The sequence below is a fragment of the Quercus lobata genome, chromosome 12, assembly GCF_001633185.2.
Source record: "Quercus lobata isolate SW786 chromosome 12, ValleyOak3.0 Primary Assembly, whole genome shotgun sequence".
NCBI classification, from domain to species: Eukaryota; Viridiplantae; Streptophyta; class Magnoliopsida; order Fagales; family Fagaceae; genus Quercus; species Quercus lobata.
In genome coordinates, this window is record NC_044915.1 from 29,433,928 (window position 1) to 29,457,705 (window position 23,778).

Here is a 23,778-nt window from a genome sequence, read left to right on the forward strand (position 1 = left end):
ACTTAATATATTTGATATAGATAATGAGGTCAAAAACATGATAAATTATGTTTCACGTAATTAAGAAAATGATTGCAATGATCCCAAAATTATTAACTCTCTAATACAAATGCTTAACAAAAGGCCTAGGATCACTTTGTAGAATCTAATACAACAAATGTGAGATTGCATCATGTTAGTAATTGTACATGTCATTCTTCACATATAATGTAGTCACATTTAATTTGATATAAAAATATTAACATTCTTTTTTTCACTATTAATTGTTCAACTTTTTTATACATAAGCACAGATTACAAGCTATTTAATACGATATTGAATCCTTGATTCTTGAACACCTTGATCAAGTGTGTCCGTTATAGTTAAACTCACCATCTGAAGTCAAAATTATTCAATCCAACGAACACATGCGACAATTGTATAAAACAACCACAGAAAAGTAAGCCTGAATACAGTTGGAAGATTTGTAAATGGTGATACATGCTCAATGTGGTTCGAGATAATTTGGGCAAATGCATGGAAGACTCAAAGCACGTCATTATTTCTCAAACAACAGGATTTAAAACCTTGGCAGGATTTGAACTAGCTAGTAATATAGTGTATATTACGATTAATTACAAAGAAATTTTAGATCCATCGGATTTGCTTCTTCTTCTTCTTCACAAAGGATATGCAAACAGGCAGGGACAACATATTTACATAAACATTAGAAAACGACACAAGGAGAAAAAAAAAATTAATTCACATGGAAGCTTTTACTTTATATTTGTGTACAAATTTAATCAAGGATGGTGGACCTTGTGACATTGTGAAAGATAGCCTCGCCTCAACATATGCAAAGCAAAATGGAAGACGACAATCTCTGAGTTTTGGCTAGATTTTTAAGCGTCTACGTGCTTCATGACATGCCGTGCCTTCTCGTTGGATTGGAAAATCTTATTTATAACCGAAGGTTTCAATGCCAAAACCAAAGAAACTGCGTGCTGCATTACCATATAGAGAATTAGAACCAAACCCAGTTCAAGATTAGCCTTTAGTGTAACATAATGCATAGAACACATAGAGAAAACATCATATAAATCGATGATAACAATTGAGAATAGCGTTAGAGAGAATGAAAATAAGAGGCCAATCAAAATAACAGAGATAACTACAAGAAGAACGCAAGCGATGAATGAACCATGCATAAATGCAACGAGGATTAGGTCTAAGTTGGGTATCATCTGCGAGTAATATTAAATTATTAATCACTAAGAATTCTTGAAAGAAAGTAAGAAAAATGTTGGGAGGTAAAATGGTTTTTAGAAGCCAGAAATTAAGTGCAATGGTGAAGAATGAAGAATGAAGTGACTAGCACTCTATTCCATTCGTGCAAAAATGAAAAAAAAAATAGGCGACGAAGAAAAATATTAGTATCTAACTTTTTTCTGTTTTACAAAATTAAGGACCACAAAAGCATTACTAATTACAATTGCTTGCAACACGAGTGCTTTCCAGTTGAGTATATTACTTTATTATAACAATAAAAAGTTTTTTTTGAGAATCAACAATAAAAAGTTAAGCGTAACATTTACTAGTATTTACATCATTTGGTAATTTTTATATCCAATTAATATAATGCCATGTAGAAGAATATTGTCTCTATTTAAGCAAAGGAAAAATGTTAAATTTTTATCTTTAGAATAACTTGCAGAAGCAAATGTTCCTTGATCCCTTGGGAACAATGGCTACTACTACCTTTCATTTGAGCCAAAAGAAAATGGGAAAAAAATAAATAAATAAAGAAGAGGAAAAGCGTCAGCCATTGATCTGTGATCAGACGGTGCTTGGATCTTTGCCTTTTTTCAAGGCTTTTGATTTCAGGAGAAAAAAGAAAACGTCGACAGCAGGATTCGAACCTGCGCAGGCAAAGCCCAACAGATTTCGAGTCTGTCTCCTTAACCACTCGGACATATCGACGCTTTGTTACAAAGATTCCAATATTATGGTTATTCACTAATACAAATACAAAGAGAATTCGAGTTCCATCACCATGACCAAAGAAAGAAATCTATAATTGACAATTTGTTAGTTGAATAATGAAGCAAATTGCCACTACTTGAAATCATGGGTGGGGGTTGGTTTTGAAAAAGGCCTATGGATTCATCCAAATTTTAATTGCCAAAATAATAATACAACTCATTTGATAAATTCAATGATATACTGCATTAGTTAGAAAATGAAAATGTTTTTACTACTTTTACGAGTCCAAGAAATGAAACTTTATTATCGGAATTATCATAATACGTAAAAAATAAATAAAAATTCATCCCTATAAAATTAAAGAAATGAAAACAAATATAGCGAAAATTTTTTAATCCAAGAGAAAGGCATCAACCTGGGAGCTTTATTCTTGATTTTTTTTTCCCATTCTTTTTTGGGAGCTTTTGGGAAATCATGACAATTTGATCATCAAATTTTTTTTTTCTTTTGCAGGTTTTAATTGAGGTTAATATAAGATATTGTTGAACATAGATATCTTAAAGCATCAATTTGTATAAGTTAGGGTAGGGTTACACTGTATGAGTATTTTGACTTTTGAGACACAATACACTCTATCATTGTCCCACCGCCAATAGCCTTAAGATTTAATGATAATCATTGTTAGATTTTTTTTTTTTTTTTTTTTGGGTGGGTGAAATGAGACTAAATCACGGGAAAGAGAAGGAGTATCACATGTATCTTTTTGTTTTTTTTTTGGTAAACTAGTATCACATGTATCATGTTGTATGACTTTCACTTTCACATAAGGATAAGTTACACTTATGAGATCTACCCCATATAAGAGGATGTTACATGCATCATGTTACACAACATATGAGCATTAATATTAAACATTTTTTTTTATTAGCTTTTAAATATATAAAATATATTTTTGTCTCATTGTCTTAACTTAAGCATTACAAGATTTGGATTACTAAAAAAAATTAGAATGAAACTTCAAACTTCAATTATTCTGTTAACTAAATTTTGCCCCATTCAATTTGAATCAAACTTTTGATTTTCATAATATTATAAAGGTAAAAAATATAATTTGTTTGTATTTTAATTAACTCAATTAGTTAACTATTTTGTCAATAAATACAACTGCAATAATAAAGCCGTAGTCCCAAATATTTAGGGTCAGTTGTGAATTTACAACAAACTAGTTAGGATTTTGTCACTTTTTTTTCCCTCTATTCTATTCCATCTAAAATCATGCTCTTTGTTACTTCTTTAATTTGAATGTTATCTATACTACTATTTAAGGGCTTCTCCTGTTTGGACCGGATTTTTTTTGTTCCAAAATACCCCTACACCCCTAGATTTAAGTAGAGACAAAACTAAAGCATAGTCTAGTAAAAATACATATTTAACTTGCACTAAAACATTCCCTACAAAATAGGAACACTCTTCCACTAATCCACTTCTTCAAAGCAAATATACCTTTTTTTTTTCTATAAAAAAAGAGAAATGATATGTCTACAATATTTTTACAACAAATCCTAAGTGACGGGTTGTTATTGGTTATTATTGTTGGGGCAAAGAAGTAATCTTAGTGTTAGGTTCAAATTTGAACTAATAACAACTAACCGCCTGTGATTTGTTGTAAAAACGTTGTAAAAATATTATAAACATAACATCTCTTATAAAAAAAAAAAATCCCACGTTTATCCCAAAAAACAAAAAAGCAAAATATAAAATAAAATAAAATAAAAAAAAAAATAAAAAAAAACTACTAAACATTCCCAAACCTATATGATACTCATTGACACCCTTATGGCTCATTTGGATTGAAGGAGGAAGGAGGGAGAGTGGAGGGGAGTAGAGTAAAGGCTAAAAATTGGCTAATTTTGAACCTATTCCACTCTACTCCCCCTTAATCCAAACAAACTATTAATAATATCATTGTGAAGCAACAAGCTTGACAGTTGACACCACTTATAAATTTAAAGGATCACATGCAGTGGCCTATCATGTCAATGTACTAAAATGGCCAGAGCACCAACTAAATACTCTCTCTTTTCTTTTTTCTATTTTTGGCTGAATGACCAACTAAATATTACAAAAATCAAAATTGCTTGTAGTTTTTTACATGGAAAAAGGAATCGCAACATAAACTGAAATAGCCGGATCATGCATCTCTCTGCAGATGATGACTGTTTGCAATCTTGCTATTTCTTCCTAACTGGTTGTGCTGAATTTCACTGTTTTAAGAGATTGAGCAGCCAAGGCAGATAATACACAACTCATACAACTGTACAAAGCTATTTTTTTCCTTGAAAATAATTGAAGCTAACATTAATTTTAAGGCTAAAATGAGCAGAAAATGTGCCTGCAAAAACCATGTTCTCATGGAGGAACTGCATCAGCCAGCCTTAAAGGATTGGCACTCTAAACTTCCAATAACCATTGGCAGGATGATCTATGATTCTTGACGATCTTTCCTACAATACAGATAATTAATCTGAAAATAAGGGAGAGAGAATAATATAAAATTGGTTTTCAGAATACAACCCAACATAACAGAATTAATCAGCTGAGACATGTTTGACACCATGAGCTAGAAGTCATTTTTTTTTGTTTTGTATAGCATGTGAAATGCTTTTGCATGTTACTTAAGTTAATTGATACTGGCCCTTGTAGTTGTAGCCAAAAATGATTCTTTCCTCAAACTATTGTTGGTCAGTAGGGGATCAAGTCCAGAAGTGGCCTTATAATTGGTAGGTCCTGCTTCAAGAAACTTTAGGTTTGTGAATCTCTGCATCAATCTTTTAGTAGGATCTAGACTAGGAAATCTTAAGGAATAGGGGAGCAAAAGAGGATGGTCTCTCATTGGATTTATGGGATGTTTGAGAATCTCTGTATCGGTCTTTTTCTTTTCAAGGAATTATGTATCAAATAAATGAAAAATTACATCCTCTTCGTGTGGCATCTGAAAATATAACAAGAGGAAAAGAAAATGGCAAATTGAACTGTAGGTCTCAAAGAACTCACTTACTTTGCTATCCAAATAGACTCCTCTCACACCGAGAACTTCATGTAAGTGGAAGAATGACATCTAGATTATTCTTCATTAACCATGTGCTGGGATAGAAGGAATTAGATGATCCAAGGTAATTATTCCAAACCATGATCCTTGAGCAGTCCTGCAGTAAGGCTTCCATCTGGCTTTCATCTTCCACAAGCTGTTCAATAAATGTGCTCACCTACATATGCAAATCAGTTAGGTTAGCAAATGAAGCCAAGACTGTTCTAGCTTTCTGATAAAGGCATCTCAGGATATTATGGTGGCTAAAGTGTGAATTTCTCTCCAATAAAAAGGGATTAAACATCCATGGGTGCACTTGAATATGGTTTAAGTAAATTCATCTCTATGATTGCCTTTGTGGACGGCAAAGCTTAGATTCATTCCATTAGGAATAAGAGGACACACCAATCATGTTAGGAAGACCAGTCACATTTCCAAAAATACAAGTTCTTTTGAAAAATGAAAAAATGATCATTTTGGCTGCTTCACATAAACAGCAGCAATGGCAAATCATATTGCAACATGAAGTATTATTGCGGACTACAGGATAACCAAAGAAGAAGCAAGACAGACTAACTTGGAAGTCATTGTTGACTGTGTCAAGTTGCCTAATAGGTTCAAGAGTGGGTCGGTGCCACCTCTTTGGATCCCATAGTATAGTGCTATTGAAAGCAAACCCAGACATTTCAGCATGGAATCTCTGGAATCTCCCATTTGATCCATTTATGTGCCATCCAGTTACTTGAGATCCATTACAGATGGGCCCCTCCAACATATTTTTGCTTCCATTCCCTGCTAGTTTGGCCACCATCCATGTTCCAAATCGCCTGCAGATTAAAATAGAAATTCATGGGTTGTCACAACAAAATGCACAAAGGTATATATATATATATATATATATATACTTGTAATAAGCACATTTGTGAAAGAATAGAAAGAGGTCTATTTTATAATTGCAATAAAACCTCAACGATGATCTGGGATGATTCAAACAGACAAAATGTCTCACTAGTTTACATTTACAGCAGTACATACAACCTTATATATATACCAAAAGGTATTGGAATGGTTACCAAAATACCTACTTAGCAAACTTCGAAAGGCAAGCACAAGCATCCAGTTACTTTCAAAAAATTACACGTCTTGCACGATAACCGTAAATCATGGAAGGAATAAACTCCAACTAATGTTTGTGGTTAAAGGGGACACTATGCCTACGTTCTGGGTAGATATTATGCTTTGATATAAGTTAATTACAGTTTTAAAAAGCTAGAAACCACATTTTAGAAACTTTTTGCTAAAGACAGGCATATAGCACATTGGGAAAGAGACAACCAACAATGAGTAGTCCTAGAAAATGTAGCAAATTATAACCATTTCAAGTGTTCTTCCCCACAAGAACTTCCTATATGATCGCACTTAAATCTAACCTTTTTTTTTCCTCTTTCTGGGTAGCTCATAATTCAGCGGACAAAGCTACATTTGCATAAAAAAACAAAGAAGTAAGAAATAACATACCTGATCTGCCTCATTTCCTCAAAAAGTTCAGCCAAGTAAAAATTAGCATCATCAGCAAAGTAAACAATTCCATCAAGACGGTGAGTTTCTATGTGTGACAGTGCCACATTTCTTTGATGAATGTATTTATCTTTTATGTCAGACAGATTTTTATTGCAAACAAGATGCCTGTACACAACCCCAGTTCTCCTCAAGATATCAGCCGTTTCTGCAGATTGGGAGGTCATCTCCACTACAATCCATAACAGAGGAGGTGGGACAAGCTTCAATGTATGAGCTAAACGTATCAGATAATAGGCTTGAAATGGCCGAGCATATGTTGGTGTCACTATTATCAAAAGCTTCCGGGACACCAAATTTGAATTTTCGTTGAGTAGTTGGCTATCAAATTTATCACCATGAATCTCCTCCGTCAGTTTCACTTCCTTCACTTCTGACTCTAACGTGGCATTATGCTTTATGTCCCCACTGTCTAATGGCGTCAAAGTTCTGGTCACATTGTCATAAGACTGAAAATTCCCAACAGTAGATGTTACCTCAAATGAGAAAGCTTGATGCTTTGACATGAGATTCGTGGATAAATTCATTGAGGTAAAAGGGGTAAGTCCAATGAAAACCCCGACCATGAAACTAATCAAAAAATGGAAAAGAGATCTCCTCCAAAATTGCACCTTTGGTTTTGACCTCTCAAGAGGCCTTGAAGATCGTGGCGTAAGTACACTAAGAACAAAACCTTGAGAGTACAATGAACCCAACAACGAAGATAACAATCCACCAGATGGTTGATAGGGCTGAGGAGATGATGAGGACTTGGACAAGGGAGAAGCAACTGAACACGCTTCTCCATTACGTATAGTTCCAGGTCGAGGCACAGGAGACAATGCTCTTCTAATAGAAGCCATCAAGAGGAATCAAAATCAATCTCAATAACTTCAGACTAGTAGCTCTTAAAAGAGCTATCCAAAGTCACAATAACCGCCCACTAAACATGATAAACATACAAAAGTCAAGCCTCATTTTAACAGTTTGCTAGCTATGGATGTCACAATTCATCTTTAAATCCGTTGAACAAATTGAGATTGAGCCAGCTCAGTTTTAAGAGTACAATACTGAGATCCAGCTTCATTCAGCAAGCATTTCATAGGAGACCAAAGTCCATTTAAACCTGCCAATTATCACAAGTGAGTGATATCCAAATTACTATTGAAACATCAATAGCGAGTCCAGATAACATATCACACAAAATTTCAACCCATTCCCCACTTCACAGAGACATCCTTAATTAAGCAGATAAACACCAAAAACAGTTCAAAATGCAAACTCATGTCCCAATCTTACCAATGTCCTAAGAATATATGAAGTCCAAATTAAGTTCTTGATCTACTATGAACTTCCCAAACAAAATACATACAGAAAAATCAAACCAGAAAATAACCAAGATTTCAGCTTTAGACTTGAAACAGTGAGATTTCAGACAGAAATGCAATAAAATACATACTGAAACGAAAAGGGTAACCATGTTACCTTTCAGTGACAAATGGGTCTTCGATCTTTCTGACCAAATGATACCGGAGAGAGAGAAAACCAGCAGTCTCCGCCTTGTACTACTCACGCTCTTGACTCTAAAGAGAAACTTTTTTATGCTTCTTGGTCAAACAGAAAGCGTGCTGAGACTAGAAAGTGATTGGGAATCTGTATTAACAGTTTAAGAGTAATTAGTGTCTTTGAGAGTTGGGACTAAAAAAGAAAGTGATGCTTTCCTTTAGAGTTCAGTTAGACAACTCTCTTCTCTCTCCCAAATATAAAGATTCCGACACAAGAAAATATTTTCATTGCATTGTGTGATCCATACGTGATGCATTTTATGTAATTGGATCGAAAAATTGTACAACTCATACATGGCCCGCATTCAAACCTGATGTTTTTCAATAATATTAGTTTTTTATGTTGTTTTATCTTTCATTACCAACAGTAAGAATGACAATGTTAATATTCTTCTAATGTTAATATTTTTTATCGATATCATACCATTTGAAAACTATTTATTCGTTTATTTATAAAAAAAATAAAGTTATTTATCCATGTTATAAATAATAACTCATACCTATATATATATAATAATAATAGGTAAAGTTGAGAGAAACTCAAATTAGAATTTCAAATTAGAGTTTTTTTTTTTTTTAGAGAGTTTCAACTTCTTTATTATCAGACCAAGACACTAATCAGTTTTTGGTGTAGGCGGGAATTGAATTTCAGATCTCTTATATAACCATTAGAGATTTTACCAGTTGAGTTAACTGAAACCTATATTCCAAATTAGAGTTTCAATTTTGCGCCATATGTTCTAAATTATTTATTTTTAAAGATTTTTATTTCTTAATCTTAGAATCAAATGTGGGATCACATAAATATTTATCCAAATGATTTATTAAGTACAAAAACTAAATAATTTAGAATAAATAAATCGTAAAAAAAAAAAAGTGCTTCACAATATTTTTTTTTTAAATTGAAAATTTACATTTTATACCTAATAATATTCTTACAAATTTTTTCAAAGAGTTAACAAAATATATAAATGACTATCAATAGTATTTAAATTATATTATACATTTTATTGTATATCTTTAATTGTATTTATGCATACGCATAAAATTACAAGCTAGTAGTATTGATATGAGAGGACATGCACAAGTTATTATTATTGTTATTATTTTTTTAGAATCAAGGCATGCATAAAACAATTTGACTAAATCAAAGTCTAAAAAAAAAAAGGCATGCATAAAACAATTTGACTAAATCAAAGCATATAATCTATCGCTAACACAATTTAGTACCAATCACAAGTAGACACATTAATTAGATGTAGAATTGAGTATGCCCTTAGACTTATTGTTGACGACAATAAGCTTCCCTTTAATAACTTTCCACATAGTCATGTTATGCCATAGAGATATAGATTCATCTTTCTATGCTAATAGTTGGTTACTTTTTTAGCCTTCTCCTAACATAGTTTTGTTTAGCTGCTTTAGCATTATACTTTTTTATATTTATTATCATATCAAATGTGTCTACAAATTTAGTCTTACCATGGTCCATAATAACAAGACAAGGGTAGGAAAAAGAGAATTAAAATTATTTTTTTAAGCCATTTTATAGTTGTACCCTGATTATGTAATGTATTATAAACCCAGTTTAAAACATTAATATTACTAATTTCATGCGTGTTCTAATAAGTATTACTGTTTACAAAAAAAAAAAAAAAAAATTGTAATTGTGAATTTATATTGTAAGATTTGTGTCTTTTTAAATCCTCTAAAACTTTTTTTTTTTTTTGTTTGTGGGAACTCTAAAACTAAAGTGAATTCAAATACTGAAAATAAAGTACTTCGAGCCTCTTTGGTAGTAGTATTTAAAAACATTTTCTGAATTTAAAAACAAAAAATGGTGGATCCCACACCAAGAGCACAATATGCACCAATAAATTAGTCTTACTATTAGGCACTATTTTGATAGCAATAAAACTATGAATGCTACATAAATTTATAATAATTTCATAACATTTCCAAATTAGCTTATCATCTCACACATAGACCTACTACAATTTGTACTTTAAATTTATAATTTTTCCATGATATATTTTTGTTTGAACATCTCATTAGCAAACATTAATATGATACCTTAAAACTGATAGAGATGTTCAAGTTGAGAGATTCATAGAAGTGGCTAGTATAGTTGTACTAAAAAGAAAAACCTGCAATTAGAAGTCTTAAAATGGCTAACTTTTACATAAGCAATTTTATGATCTTTCTCTAATTGATTTTGTCCCAATAAATATAAAATTTGATAATTAAGATAGTTAATGTAAGGACACGATTCGTAACGACCCGTAACAGTGTTGGGTTCATAAGTAAAATTGTCCAAACAATATCATTTGTAGAGCGTGGGTTTGAAAGGCTAAGTCCCAGTCACCAGACGGTGGGTTTTTCGTGGTATACATACATGGTTAGGTCGTTTTCGCCCTAGGAGTCTTTCTCCTGGAGACGAGCTGGGAGGCTCTGGTTTTTGGCCATCTTTCCCAGCCCCTTCTTTGGTGCACTAGCTTTTGCATTATATAGTTCTTCTTGGTTGATCTTAACCCTCTACTTGTTGGTTAGGCAGGTGCTTACTTCTGTACCCGTCCTATCAGCTGTCCCCTCTTACTTTCTGTTAATTGCGATGATCGAAGTTACACCGCCCAAGCGTCTTTTCTCATTAACATGATTAGGACGTTGACGGGTGCATTTAATGCGGAGGGGACGTATTTTCCTTGAACCAATTTTGCACCATACCTCCACGTGGGCCCCATTCCACTCACATCCCCTTCAGGGGGCTGTTTGGGAATAGTTTTCATTGAGACGTTGCTCCTTCCATTGAAGTCCTGGAGTGCCGAGAATAGGGTCGTCCTCAGCTGTTCCTCTTGACACCTCGGCCTTCGATCATTTGTTCTCGGCACATGACCTCCTCGGCACGGGCCCCAGGCCCGGATAGAGCGTGGGCCGGATCGTAAGCTCCCCGACCCCACAATTAATAATAGATATTTATTGTGACTATGTTTGTCGGTTGAACTATCTATTTAAATAAAATATATTTTCATAATATTTTAATGGATGATGTAAATACAGTAGGTTTTACAAAGAATTATTGTAGAATTTAAGCTCAATTAAAAATATATAGATTAGAATAATGATATGAAAAATGAAGGCTTTCAAAAGTAGGAAACTTTTTTCTCCAAAAAAAAAAAAAAAAAAAGTTAGAAACTTTTCTTTAAAAGGGGAAGTTACTACCCACAATTTAGTAAGCATATCTGCATGACTTTATGAGGCTGGGCTTGCTTCTTTTTTTTTTTTTTTTTTTTTTTTTTGGTCCCTTATGTTTGGGCCTGTTTTTCAAGTGCTGGATTAAACTGCCTCACTAACAATCAGGAGGAATCTTGATTAGAGTAGTGGGTCGAAACTGGACTGTGGTCCATACCATGGTTCAATAGCAAATAAAACACCAAAAATGACAAAGTATTTTCTAAACGAAAAGTATACAAAATTTTCTCAATAAATTATAGATAATTAGTTATTATTAGTTCTAATTTAAATCTACTAATAAAATTACTTTTTTACTTTATCAATAACAACCTATCACTTAAGTTTTATTGTGAAAATATTGTAAAAGTATTGTAAATATCACATTTTTGAAAATATTTTAGACCAAAATAAAGACCTTACTAACGAATTCTTTTACACTTCAATAGCAAATATTATTATTATTTATTTATTTACTTTATACTTTATTATATATAAGAAATATTCAAATCCTTTTGAACCGTTATTTTATTTTATTTTTTTAAGATAACACATTTTTTAAAGTAAAAAATTAAGCAAAATATTACTACTCCACAAACAATAGTGGTTGACTTTGTTCAAAGTTCAAAGTGAGTTAAAACAGTGTTATCGTCAGGAAGTGTAACACACTTTTACAGGTTGCTGATTCGAACCAGGTGTCGTCTCGTTATTCGTTAAAACTTAAGCATATTATTAATTTCTAAAAAGTAAAATATTAAAAATAATAATTAAAAAAAAAAAAAAAAAAAAAAAAACACGAGAAGCCGGCTTCGACTGGGATGCAAACTCAGTAGAACTCAGCTCACTTCTCTTTCTTCTCAGATCTGTCTTTTCTTTTCTTTTTTTCTCTCTAAACACAGAGAGAGAGAGAGAGAGAGAAGCGATGGCCATGGCGATTAGGGTTTTTCTTCTTTCTCTATTGTTCTTTTCACTCGCTGATCACAGCTTTTCGCTTTACGAAGATCAAGCTGGCCTCATGGACTGGTATAAATTTTTTATTGTCTTTGATTGATTTGTATGCAATTTTTGATTTCAAAACCAAATCATTTTCTCTCATTCGTTTTTGTAATCCAAACTGAGCTTCGATTTCCTTTAGCTGATTGATTGTGTGTTTGAATATGGATTTGATTGAAAATTAGGTTTTGTTTTTTATTAATTAAATTTAAATTTGAAATAATCGTGAATCACAGGCACCAACAGTACATAGGGAAAGTGAAGCACGCAGTGTTCCACACTCAAAAGACTGGGAAAAAGCGTGTTGTGGTGTCTACTGAAGAGAATGTCCTCGCTTCGCTTGATCTTCGCCACGGGCAGATTTGTACGTGGGGATTTTAGTATTTGAAATCTTTGCCGAATTGGCTTTTGTTAGCTCCAATGATTTTACATTGGAAAACTTTCATTTTTATGTGATATGTTAATTTATGCTCGGGTTTTGTGCAGTTTGGAGACGCGTTCTTGGGGCCAATGATGCCATCGATGGAGTTGATATTGTGCTGGGAAAATGTAATGATACCCCTTATTTTCAGCTCATTTATTTAAAACCATATGCCTTGGTAATGCATTGTTTAGTTGTTATTTGTTACTTTGGTCGTAAAGAAATTTTGATTTGCATGCTAGGAGGTTTGCTTTTAATGTTCTTCAGCAAATTTGTAACTCGGGTTTCTTTGTATAACGGGAATTATCTATATTAATATCTCTTCACCATTGAGCGATTGAGTCGACTACTTTTTTTGTTGTGTTCATCAGTATCTATTTCTGTCAATAAACATAAATTGCTATAGCAATGCCTTGATTTTAGTACAAGTGTAGAAGCAACCACAAAAAAAAGAAAAAGAAAAGAAAAAGTATGCTCAACGCCATCTACCGTGCTTATATCATGTAGTTATGCATATTACTGGATTTGATTGCTAATTTTAAGAAAAGTTTAGCATTTTATTGTGCTTTGAGTTTTTTGCTCTTTCTATTATTTCTTTGTAAATTTGCTTCTTCCTTTTGGCATCACCTACCAGAGTCCTGATCGTACAACTTATATTGTTGATCAAATGCTTAGATATTCCATTTTAACATTTTCAGATGTCATTACCCTTTCATCGGAGGGAAGCATTTTACGTGCATGGAGCCTTCCAGATGGGCAGATGGTGTGGGAATCTTTTCTTCAGGGTTCAAAGCCCTCTAAATCACTATTGTCTGTACCGGTTAGTGAATGTCTTTGATGTTATTCTTAGTAATTTGTATGAAGCCTTTTACCTTTTTCTAAAATCTTTATCCAGTGAACATCTTTTTCATGTTGTCTATAAATTTCTCTTCATAGACCAGAATGTATGGAATTTCTTTGTCATTTTGCATCAAACTTATATTTCAGATAACAGTCCTTAATCCAATTATCAACATTTTTTTTCCCAAATTAATATTCTTGACTGCAAGTCATATATTGCATTTTTTTTTTTTTTGGGGGTGGGGGTGGGGGGGGGGGGTTCTCCTCCTTTCTGTTGAGCATATGGATTTTGCTCCTTTTTCATCAGCCAAACTGGCATCCTTCTGGAGTTTTTTTTTGGTTCTCGCCAGCCTGCACTGGGTGGTTGGTAGACATGTTGAGGTTCTAGTAGACAATGCGCTATTAGATTTTTTTTTTGTTTTATTTTTTATAATGAATATATATTTAATTAGTCTAGTATTGTGCAGATAAATTTGACAGTTGACAAGGACAATGTGATTCTTGTTTTCGGTAAGGGATGTCTTCATGCTGTTTCTAGCATTGATGGCATGGTTCTCTGGAAGAAGGATTTTTCAGCTGAAAGGTTTAAAAATTTAACTTCAATGTATCTAACATTGTTTTTTCTTTTCAAACATCACCATTTCATTAATGTTAGCTTGGTTAACTTTTCTGCAGCATAGAGGTTCAACAGATTATTCAGCCTCTTGGAAATGATAAAATCTACATTGTAGGTTTTGTTGGTTCTTCCCAGTTTGATGTTTATCAGATAAATGCTAAGAATGGAGAGTTGATCAAGCACACAAGTGCTGCCTTTCCTGATGGTTTTTCTGGGGAAGTATTATCAGTTTCAAGTGACATGCTTGTATCGTTGGATAGCACTAAGTCAATTTTAGTAACAATTAACTTTCAGAATGGAGAAATCAGCTTTAAAAAGACCCATATTTCAGATTTTGTTGAGGACCATTCTGGGATTGCAGACATATTACCTTCAAAGCTCTCAGGAGTTTTTGCTGTAAAGATCAATACACTTTTAGTATTCATAAGAGTGACAGCTGAAGGTGTTTTGGAGGTTGTCGACAAAATTAATAATGCAGCTGCTGTTAGTGATGCTCTCTCATTTTCAGAGGGTCAACAAGCTTTTGCACTAGTTGAACATGTGGATGGTAAGGTTCTCCTCACATTGAAGTATAGTCATGACTGGAATAATGATTTGCTCAAGGAGAGCGTTGAGGTGGGCCATCAGAGGGGGCTAGTGCACAAGGTTTTTATAAACAATTATATCCGCACAGACAGATCTTATGGGTTCAGGGCCTTGATTGTCATGGAAGATCATTCATTGTTGTTACTGCAACAAGGTGCAACTGTCTGGTCTAGGGAGGAAGGCTTAGCCTCGATTGTCGATGTAACAGTATCGGAACTACCTGTCGAAAAGGCAGGTGTATCGGTAGCGAAAGTGGAGCAGAACCTCTTTGAGTGGCTTAAGGTATGGATATTCTGTAAACGCATAAAGTACATTTAGAAATGAGTTCAATGTTAAAAGGCATCAGATATGTGCAAATTTCATGATTCAATGCCTGTATTCTTCTACTTTATTTGGATTGTGTGGAGGTGTGGTTTTATTTGCAAATATATTTTTCCCTTCTCTTCTTTACTTTTTTTTTTGTAGTTTTGCACCAAGGATTTGGATAGAAAATGTTGATACGTTTTGTTTGAAGCCTCTACTGGACTGGTTCCCTTCTAACATGTTTTTGATATGATGTTTCTATTATTGAAGGGACACATCCTGAAACTTAAGGGAACTTTGATGCTTGCAAGCTCTGAGGATATAGCAGCCATACAAGGAATGAGATTGAAAAGTTCTGAGAAAAGCAAAATGACACGCGACCACAATGGTTTCCGGAAGCTGCTAATAGTTCTTACTAGAGCGGGAAAACTTTATGCCTTGCACACTGGAGATGGGCGGGTTGTCTGGTCTCTCTTACTGCCCTCTCTACGTAAATCAGGATCATGTGAACATCCAACTGGGCTTAGTGTTTATCAGTGGCAAGTGCCCCATCATCATGCCATGGACGAGAATCCTTCTGTCCTTGTTGTTGGTCGGTGTGGACCAAATTCGGATGCATCTGCTGTTCTTTCTTTTGTTGATACTTACACAGGAAAGGAGCTTAACTCTTTAGGTCTTGTTCATTCTGTTGCACAAATTATTCCACTGCCATTTACGGATTCAACAGAACAGCGTCTTCATCTTCTTGTAGACACTGACAAGCATGCACATTTATACCCTAGAACTTCTGAGGCTATTGATATTTTCCAACGTGAGTTTTCAAACATATACTGGTACTCAGTTGAGGCTGATAATGGCATCATCAGAGGGCACGTTTTGAATAGAAATTGCATTGGTGAAGTAGTAGATGAATTCTGCTTTGATTCGAGGGAGTTGTGGTCAATTGTATTTCCATCTGAATCAGAAAAGATCATTGCAACTGTCACAAGAAAATTGAATGAGGTACCTTTTTCCCCGTCTGAATAATGTACTTGTTGATAACTGTCAATTCTTCTCTTTGTGTTTTATTATGGTAATGCTTCACAATGAACTTCTAAGACATTCTTGCATTTTATTGATTGTGTGTAAAAACTTAATTTGTTTGATTAACTAGAGATACATAATGCGTATTAATGAAATGCATAATTGTAAAGCTTGCATAGAATCTTAATTTGAGTGATTATCCTATGAATTCCAATTTTTCCGAACTTTTTTTTTTTTTTCTTATGAATAATCTTCTGTTGTATTCTATGATGCATAGTACCCTTTTACTGTTGAGCTTCTACCATTCCCCAGCCATACTTATTTGTTTTAGATTTTTTTGATAGGTTGCTATTTTTTGTTGCTTCAAATTCTGAGATACAATTGTAGTCTCATTGAGCATATAAAATGACGACAATGACAATTGTCATTTTATAATTTTGGTTTCTGGTGCATATGGGGTCTCTATAGTGGCATCATGACTTGAAGTGATTGATATCCATATTCTTTTGGTGTCAAACAGTTGTGTAATAAATCAAATAATAAATGAGTTTTCCTATAGGAATGTCATTATTATGCCCAATGCTGTAAGCCTGTAACTAAAAAGATGGGTGATGCCATGATGGTTCCTCTGGTTGGTTTTTGTGAGATTTTACCCATGCTTTGTTGCTGTGTACACACACATAATGTTATAATAGTATTTTTTATATTGCTTTCTCTAGGTGGTTCATACTCAAGCAAAGGTTGTAGCCGACCAAGATGTGACGTATAAATATATATCAAAAAATCTACTCTTTGTGGCAACTGCTACACCAAAAGCCAGTGGTGAAATTGGAACAGCCACCCCGGAGGAGGCATCATTGGTTGTATACCTCATTGATACTGTAACTGGTCGTATATTGCACCGGATGGCTCATTATGGTTCACAGGGTCCTGTTCATGCTGTAAGTTCTGTAAATTACTTGTCCCTGTTGTGTTCATGAATGTAAGACATTCCCTCATGCATTTATGCATTTTGTAGGTTTTTAGTGAGAACTGGGTTGTGTACCACTACTTCAATCTTAGAGCACACCGATATGAGATGTCAGTTATTGAGATCTACGATCAGTCTCGGGCGGTATGCCAGTGAACTCAAATCCTTAATTTTCTGCTTTGTGTTTTCATTTCATAAAATTTATATATAATTTAAAAAAAAAAAAAAAAATTGAACAATGATTCACAGGACAACAAGGATGTCTGGAAGCTAGTTTTTGGAAAGCATAATCTTACTTCACCAATTTCCTTGTTTTCTCGGCCAGAGGTCATCGTAAAATCACAGTCTTACTATTTCACCCATTCTGTGAAAACAATAGCAGTGACATCAACAGCCAAGGGTATAACTTCAAAGCAACTTCTTATTGGTACAATTGGTGATCAGGTAGGTTTAAAATATTTGAACATCCTGAGTTGTTGTTGGTGGTGGGTTGTATTTATTTATTTATTAACTTAATGTCAGAATTACATTTGTTTTCTATTTGCTAATTATTATTTTTTTTTGGAAAAAAAGAAAGGGGGGGGGGTTGTATGGACATGCTTGAGATGGAGCTTGTTTTCTTTTATTATGTGCACTGAATCACAGTAAATTTTTTCCAGGTTTTGGCTCTTGATAAGCGTTATTTAGATCCTCGTCGATCTATCAACCCTACACAAGCTGAGAGAGAAGAAGGCATTATACCTCTTACAGATTCTTTGCCAATCATTCCTCAGGTGGGTTGGCTATATATAACAATTATTAACATCTTATCATTACTGTTGTGATTGTTGTTATATATAAAGGTTATTGTTGGCATTAGTACTACTGTTATTTCTGAAGAAAGCATAAAATTTTGGTTGAGATGTTGTTTTTGTTTGCACTGTTATGTAGGAATACCTCAAGTTTTCAACAATAAGATGAAGTTTTGCAAACTTTTATCCTCTTACCATTTTCATTTAATAATCTTATAGTTTGGATATGCATGTGTTTTGTCTTTTTGGTAAGTAAATTTTGAATATGCATATGTAAAGTTGACTATCAGCTGTGTTTTTGTGGGTTGGTTTTGCTTTTAGAGGTTCAATTATGTTACTAAAAATTACTTAACAAAAAGTTTCTTACTAAAAATTTCTGTTGGATCAAGAGTGTTGATCTTGGCTATGATCCTCTTTACAAGAATAATTGTACATATTCCTTTTTAATTTCTGGTATTTAAGACAATTATACATTTTTTCTGCCTCGTAAAATTCAATTTCTTTTTAATAAGGTGCTTTTTATTTGTTCATCCTTTGATTACATCAAATCAGTGATCCTGATTTGCATGTATACATTTGGACAAGTTTTGCATTATATCCTAACTTGAACCCGGCACATTTTATAAGCCAATTGAAACTGGCTGTCGGTCTGTTTGTTTTTTAGAATATTATTAAAAATAATTAAGAATTACTGATAGAATAGGTTTGGTGGCAAGTGCAAAAGCTTTCTTTAATTCAAAATTTTCTAGAGAAGACAATAATAGTAATTTGTTTCTGTCAAGGTTGAGGGTCTTGTTCAGTTCATAATTCAACTGTTTAATACTTAGTAGACCATCGATTCTTGCTAGGCAGACACTTTGCTGAGTTCCTGGATCCTAGCAATATTGGACTTGTGGCCAAGAGCCTTGTAGCTCAATTGGTTGGCACTTCCTGCTGTTTCCAATGTAGACATCTGGGGTTTAAACCCTCCCATGGCCCCATCCCCAATTATCAATCTATCAAGAAAAGCAATATGGGACTTATGAATACACATGCATAATTAGTGCTAGACGTTATAGATCCAAGTTTGGAAAGAAGCAATTAAATTTTGCTAGATAGCGATGATCCATATTTGGCTTTGTGATAAGGTTCCATGCCATAGATTTGGTTCTAGTTTAAAGTCATTGGTTTTTCCTTTCAGGAGGTTGTATGGCTCCTTATCAAGGAGGTAGACCATGAGATTTTTTATTTTATTTTATTTTATAAATCGATAGTTATAATGGGAAGGGAGGATTTGAACCTTGGACGTCTTTGCCTGAAATACATGCCAGTTAAGCTACAAAGCTCTTGACAATAGATGCAGAGGGTATGGTTAGAACTTGAGACATGAGCTCTGAAATTTAACATCTTTTCCACTATGATTAGAAACATATTCACCTTATGGTTTGCAATTGTGTGCATCTTTAATTCTTTGTATATTACGGTGACTTTTAAATGAACCATTCCCATCCATACCTTGAGTCATAGGTTCAGCATGAGTTCTATGCTAGGATCAAGTGTGATTTAGCCAACTTGAGCTAGCTCCATCTTTAGAAACTTTAGCTACATGCTTCTGTTTTGGTGTTTATGGATAATTCTTCTATACTGATCTCAGCATTGTATGTACAGTCTTATGTGACGCATGCTCTTAAAGTGGAAAATCTCCGAGGCATTGTTACGGTACCTGCCAAGTTGGAGTCCACAACTCTTGCCTTTGCATATGGAGTGGATCTCTTTCTCACTCGAATGGCACCCTCAAGGACATATGATTCACTCACAGAAGATTTCAGCTATGCTTTGCTGCTGATCACAATTGTTGCCCTCATTGCAGCAATCTTTGTGACCTGGGTTTTGTCGGAGAGGAAAGAACTACAAGATAAGTGGAGGTGATTTCATTTCGGCTTGTCCCATTCCTAACAAATACTTTGTCCTTAAGCCACTTTTAGTTTTTACATTAGGTGAGGAGGTCAAGCCTTCCTTTAATGGCATTTTTGTTGTAAAATTCCATAAAGATTTTTTGTTTTCAATTTTTGGGGATTTAGATAATTTGACTAAATTTAGTGCCTTCATGTTGTAAATCTAGAAATGCAGGAGGATAATTACATTATTCTGGAGGCAAGTTACATTATAAGTTAATGACTTCTATGGTTTTTTGTCAATTGGAAATTAGCACTGACCAGTTTCCTCTACATGCGGTGCTTTGTTTAACATCAATAAACTCCTAGCTAAAAACACAGCGGGGACTCTCACTCTGATCCTTTAAACTTGAGTCTGGAGTAATCAAAGTTGGAGCTGGATCTTCTTATCCTATTAATTAATGTCATGCAAACAATCTCTGCGCTATCTGAATAATAAGAGTAAACAATTATTTGGGTTGAAAACTTGGAAATAGAATGATGTTAATTTGTAAGAATTGACTGATCTGAGTTTGTGCCAACCACGGCGGAGTTTGTAATTAAAACATCTCTTTCAATCCTACAATCTTATCGTCAGCAAGCAAAGACCACAGCCATGATTGAAGTCCACAAAGATAATTGCTACTGAACCGTGTCAGACTTGGCTTTTAGTGTGAAGGTGAAATGTGCAGCTTTAAACTATTCAAGGCAGACCTCCTTACCTGACAACAAAAAATGTTAAAAAAAATATCAGCAAGAAAGATGCCACATCCTGCAGGTTCTGCAGTTGCAGTAGTGTTCATTGTCCAACTCTCCCATCCCTCTCCACCCCATTTTTACTTGCACCATCTTTCTAGTTTCTCCTATCCCTCTCCACCCCATATAGTACCTTGGCACCATGAAAACTAATCAACCAAAGCTTAAGACCCACCTCTTCTCTTGTGGGTTTTTCCGCCATTGTACTCAAACTGTTGTCAGCCCAACAGGCAGTAGTACCCCTCACCCCCCAACTTTTCCTCTCTCACAATCTGACCCAATTCTCCCATCACCACCGCCGCCACCGCCACAACAACTCGACACGCTTCCCCTGCCACCACCGCCACTTCACCGACCCTCGCAACCCGACTCCTCTTCATCATCCTCATCCTCCTCAACCTCCCAAAGCTTCACCCAGTGGAAGTTCCCACTCCCACATTCACCCATCCTTCCCAACCCGAATCAACCACACGGATTCGACCCGGTACCCCAACCCATTACCCATTACGGGCCACCACCTCCACCCATTTCATCCACAGAACTCCAGGAACTATTCCACGTTGCGGAGCTCCAACTCAGCACCGGGTCGGATCCGGACCAACTCGCGGCGCTGCAACTCTTGGAGCGGTCACTCGTCCCAAACCCGCCATCCGACCCGGAGTGTCCGCCCGAACTGATGCGCGGGGTAGTGAGGAATTTGAAAACCAAAGCTGGAGCAAAGCCCGCAACGAAGATACTGTTAGCGCTTTGCTTAGCGGAGGGGAACCGCCACGTGGCGGTGGAGGCAGGTGCGGTGGGAGCAGTGATTGAGATAGCGGCGGAGCTGGACGACGCGGCGGCCGAGCGTGCGTTGGCGGCTTTAGAGCTAATGTGCACGGTGGCGGAGGGTGCGGCGGAGCTGAGAGCACACGCTCTGGCAGTGCCGGTGATGGTGGCGACGATGGGGAGAATGGCGGCGCGTGCAAAGGAGTACGCTATCAGTGTTCTGTCTGTGATGTACGGTGGAGGTGCGTTAGAGGACCAGGGGGCTCCGCCGGTAGAGGAGGTGGCGCGTGCGGTGGCGTTGGCATTGCAAGGGAATTGTAGTGCTAGGGGAAGGAGAAAAGGGGGCCAACTGTTGAAAGTGCTTCAAGAACAACAAGATGATGAAGAAAAAGATGAAGAAGGTGAAGGTGAAGAGAATGAGAACTGATTTGTCTGTTGTGGTAGCTTGAACTGGGAGAGTACAGTCGAGTTGGTCTAAGTGTTGGAGTAATTAGCCGGTAATCTCGGAGCAAATCTCATAGCATGGAGAATAGTGATCATTTTTCTTACATTTACAATGGGGTTCACTTGTTAAATTCATAATAAAGTCTATTGTGAATGTAAGAGAGGGGAACACTATTTTCCTATGTCGTATGTATACTATAATACCAACTAAATGTTAGTGTTGGAAAGTGAACGTGAATAGATTGTATCCTAGTTGTGTGATCCTAAATTCTGCCTTCCATAATTTTCATTTCCCATATGTGCCAACTTGTTTTAGGCTCATCTAAGTTGCAAATTATACCCTTATATTTGAGGTTGTTTTTATTTTGTTTCCTAGAATTTCATAATTTTGATATGTTTTCCTTGAATGTTAGATATTGTTTGGATTTGTTTTCTTCTGTCTATGTAGTGGGCCTAATTGTTTGTTAAATGTCATCTAAGACGATTGCATGAGCTATTTTGATATGTTTTCCTTGAATGTTAGATATTGTTTGGATTTGTTTTCTTCTGTCTAATGTAGTGGGCCTAATTGTTTGTTAAATGTCATCTAAGACGATTGCATGAGCTATCTAGGTCAATGAAATTATGACACGTTCTTCTCAAATAAATAATAATAATAATAAACAATTATGACAAGTCATTTTAGTTATGCTGTATCAATTAAACATCTTAATTTTTAAGAAATAATTAAAAAAATCTTTAAAATATAAAAAATTATATAATAAAATGACTAGAAAACAATAGCAATGATTTTTTCCCCCCCCTTTAAATTACTCTTGGGGGCGTTAGGGTTTCAAAGATTGGTATATGGTAAGAGCGAGAGTAGAGGATTAAAGTCTATTGGGATCATGAGGATTGTCGATTGAGATTGCCGCTACAAAGGAGAGGCTTTGGGGTTTCATCGATTGTAGGAAAGTAAAAAAGAAAATAAAGTTGAATTTTTTGTTTTAATTACTAAGAAATTGGAAGAAAATTAAAAGAAAAAAAATAAAGGAAAAGGAAAATTTTAGTAAAAAAGAAAAAGAAAAACATTTTTCAAAGTTGATGTAGCTTTTTTTGCCATCTAAGTGTTGACGTGCCTACTAAAACTTAGACATGCATCATCTTTATTTAATCTTTTAATATTAGATATGCTAACAATACAAAAAGTGTGCCATGTAAGTGTTTTTTGTAAACGAGTTGATGGTATGGACTAATTTGACAATAAAAATAATATTAACTAAATTGACTAACTAGAAAAAGTGAGAAACAAATCGAAAATGACCCTAAGAGACCAAAATAGTAATTTACCAAACATAAAAAAGACAAATAACTAAAAAATTATTCAATGTTCTATGCATCCACCTGGTCCAAGACAAGGGTCTTATTTTTAATTTTTTACATTCGGCCTAAGTCCAAATATGCATCCTTATCTAATATTTCACCATATATATATATATATATAGCAATAATATTAAAAGACACAAATCGACATGCTTTATTACCCTGTAGACTCTTTAACGGACAATTTAATGAACTCAAAGATCACATCGCAACATCCAAATCAAAAAGGTTGAAATTACGCTAATACTGTATAACTTTGGTTGTTATTACACTTTTTAAAACCTTTTTATTGAGATGAGTATTTAATAAACACGTCTAGATCACATATTTTTTAAAATAATTTATAGGCTCCGTAAATATCAAAATAATGGAAGATTAGGAACTATTTTACTATAAAAGATTCGAAATTTTGTTTTTTTGTTTGTTTGTTTATATATTATTATTTAGAAATTTTCAGAGTATATGAATGGATTTATTACAAAACCATATCTTATTGACATAAAATTTAGTGCTAACTTAAATATATAAAGGACATGTGGTGGAATCATCACAATATTAATTTGATTAGTGATAGTGAAATCTGAATCTCTTGCTCA

General features: G+C 34.6%; 3 protein-coding genes and 1 non-coding gene across 6 annotated transcripts; 2 read left to right on the forward strand and 2 right to left on the reverse strand.

The window, feature by feature from the left end:
• Positions 1 to 1,877: 1,877 nt before the first annotated feature.
• Positions 1,878 to 1,959, reverse strand: TRNAS-CGA. The gene has a single exon. It is a non-coding gene; the product is annotated as a tRNA-Ser (tRNA).
• Positions 1,960 to 3,927: 1,968 nt separating this feature from the next.
• LOC115971974 (probable beta-1,4-xylosyltransferase IRX9H) lies at positions 3,928 to 8,387 on the reverse strand. Of its 3 annotated transcripts, none has more exons than XM_031092102.1 (5): positions 8,093 to 8,387; positions 6,569 to 7,733; positions 5,628 to 5,877; positions 5,021 to 5,228; positions 3,928 to 4,466 (listed from the first exon to the last, which is right to left on the reverse strand). In XM_031092102.1, exons 2-4 carry the CDS (start codon positions 7,468 to 7,470, stop codon positions 5,058 to 5,060), a joined length of 1,323 nt encoding a protein of 440 aa, XP_030947962.1. In that variant the 5' UTR covers positions 7,471 to 7,733; positions 8,093 to 8,387; the 3' UTR covers positions 3,928 to 4,466; positions 5,021 to 5,057. The 3 variants fall into 3 exon arrangements, with proteins under 3 accessions (XP_030947962.1, XP_030947963.1, XP_030947964.1); XM_031092103.1 differs by having other exon boundaries at positions 5,017 to 5,228; XM_031092104.1 differs by having other exon boundaries at positions 3,928 to 4,486; positions 5,017 to 5,228.
• A 3,804-nt stretch (positions 8,388 to 12,191) lies between these two features.
• Positions 12,192 to 20,149, forward strand: LOC115970026 (ER membrane protein complex subunit 1). Its single transcript, XM_031089683.1, has 12 exons — positions 12,192 to 12,423; positions 12,630 to 12,757; positions 12,880 to 12,942; positions 13,513 to 13,634; positions 14,122 to 14,237; positions 14,330 to 15,137; positions 15,429 to 16,160; positions 16,901 to 17,122; positions 17,200 to 17,295; positions 17,401 to 17,595; positions 17,811 to 17,924; positions 19,590 to 20,149. The coding sequence occupies exons 1-12, from the start codon at positions 12,323 to 12,325 to the stop codon at positions 19,848 to 19,850; spliced, it is 2,958 nt and encodes a 985-aa protein (XP_030945543.1). The 5' UTR covers positions 12,192 to 12,322; the 3' UTR covers positions 19,851 to 20,149.
• Positions 20,150 to 20,232: 83 nt separating this feature from the next.
• Positions 20,233 to 22,109, forward strand: LOC115970027 (E3 ubiquitin-protein ligase PUB23). Its single transcript, XM_031089684.1, has one exon. It carries the CDS (start codon positions 20,754 to 20,756, stop codon positions 21,801 to 21,803), a length of 1,050 nt encoding a protein of 349 aa, XP_030945544.1. The 5' UTR covers positions 20,233 to 20,753; the 3' UTR covers positions 21,804 to 22,109.
• The last annotated feature ends 1,669 nt before the right edge of the window (positions 22,110 to 23,778 follow it).

Excerpts from the sequence above, each read along its gene's own strand:
- LOC115971974 (XM_031092102.1), bottom strand. The coding sequence starts at position 7,470 with ATGGCTTCTATTAGAAGAGCATTGTCTCCTGTGCCTCGACCTGGAACT. Across the intron at positions 5,878-6,568 it reads GAGGAAATGAGGCAGATCAG|GCGATTTGGAACATGGATGG; the intron begins GTATGTTATTTC and ends TTTAATCTGCAG. Across the intron at positions 5,229-5,627 it reads CAGTCAACAATGACTTCCAA|GTGAGCACATTTATTGAACA; the intron begins GTTAGTCTGTCT and ends TTGCATATGTAG.
- LOC115970026 (XM_031089683.1), top strand. The coding sequence starts at position 12,323 with ATGGCCATGGCGATTAGGGTTTTTCTTCTTTCTCTATTGTTCTTTTCA. Across the intron at positions 16,161-16,900 it reads TCACAAGAAAATTGAATGAG|GTGGTTCATACTCAAGCAAA; the intron begins GTACCTTTTTCC and ends TGCTTTCTCTAG. Across the intron at positions 17,596-17,810 it reads TTGGTACAATTGGTGATCAG|GTTTTGGCTCTTGATAAGCG; the intron begins GTAGGTTTAAAA and ends AATTTTTTCCAG.
- LOC115970027 (XM_031089684.1), top strand. The coding sequence starts at position 20,754 with ATGAAAACTAATCAACCAAAGCTTAAGACCCACCTCTTCTCTTGTGGG.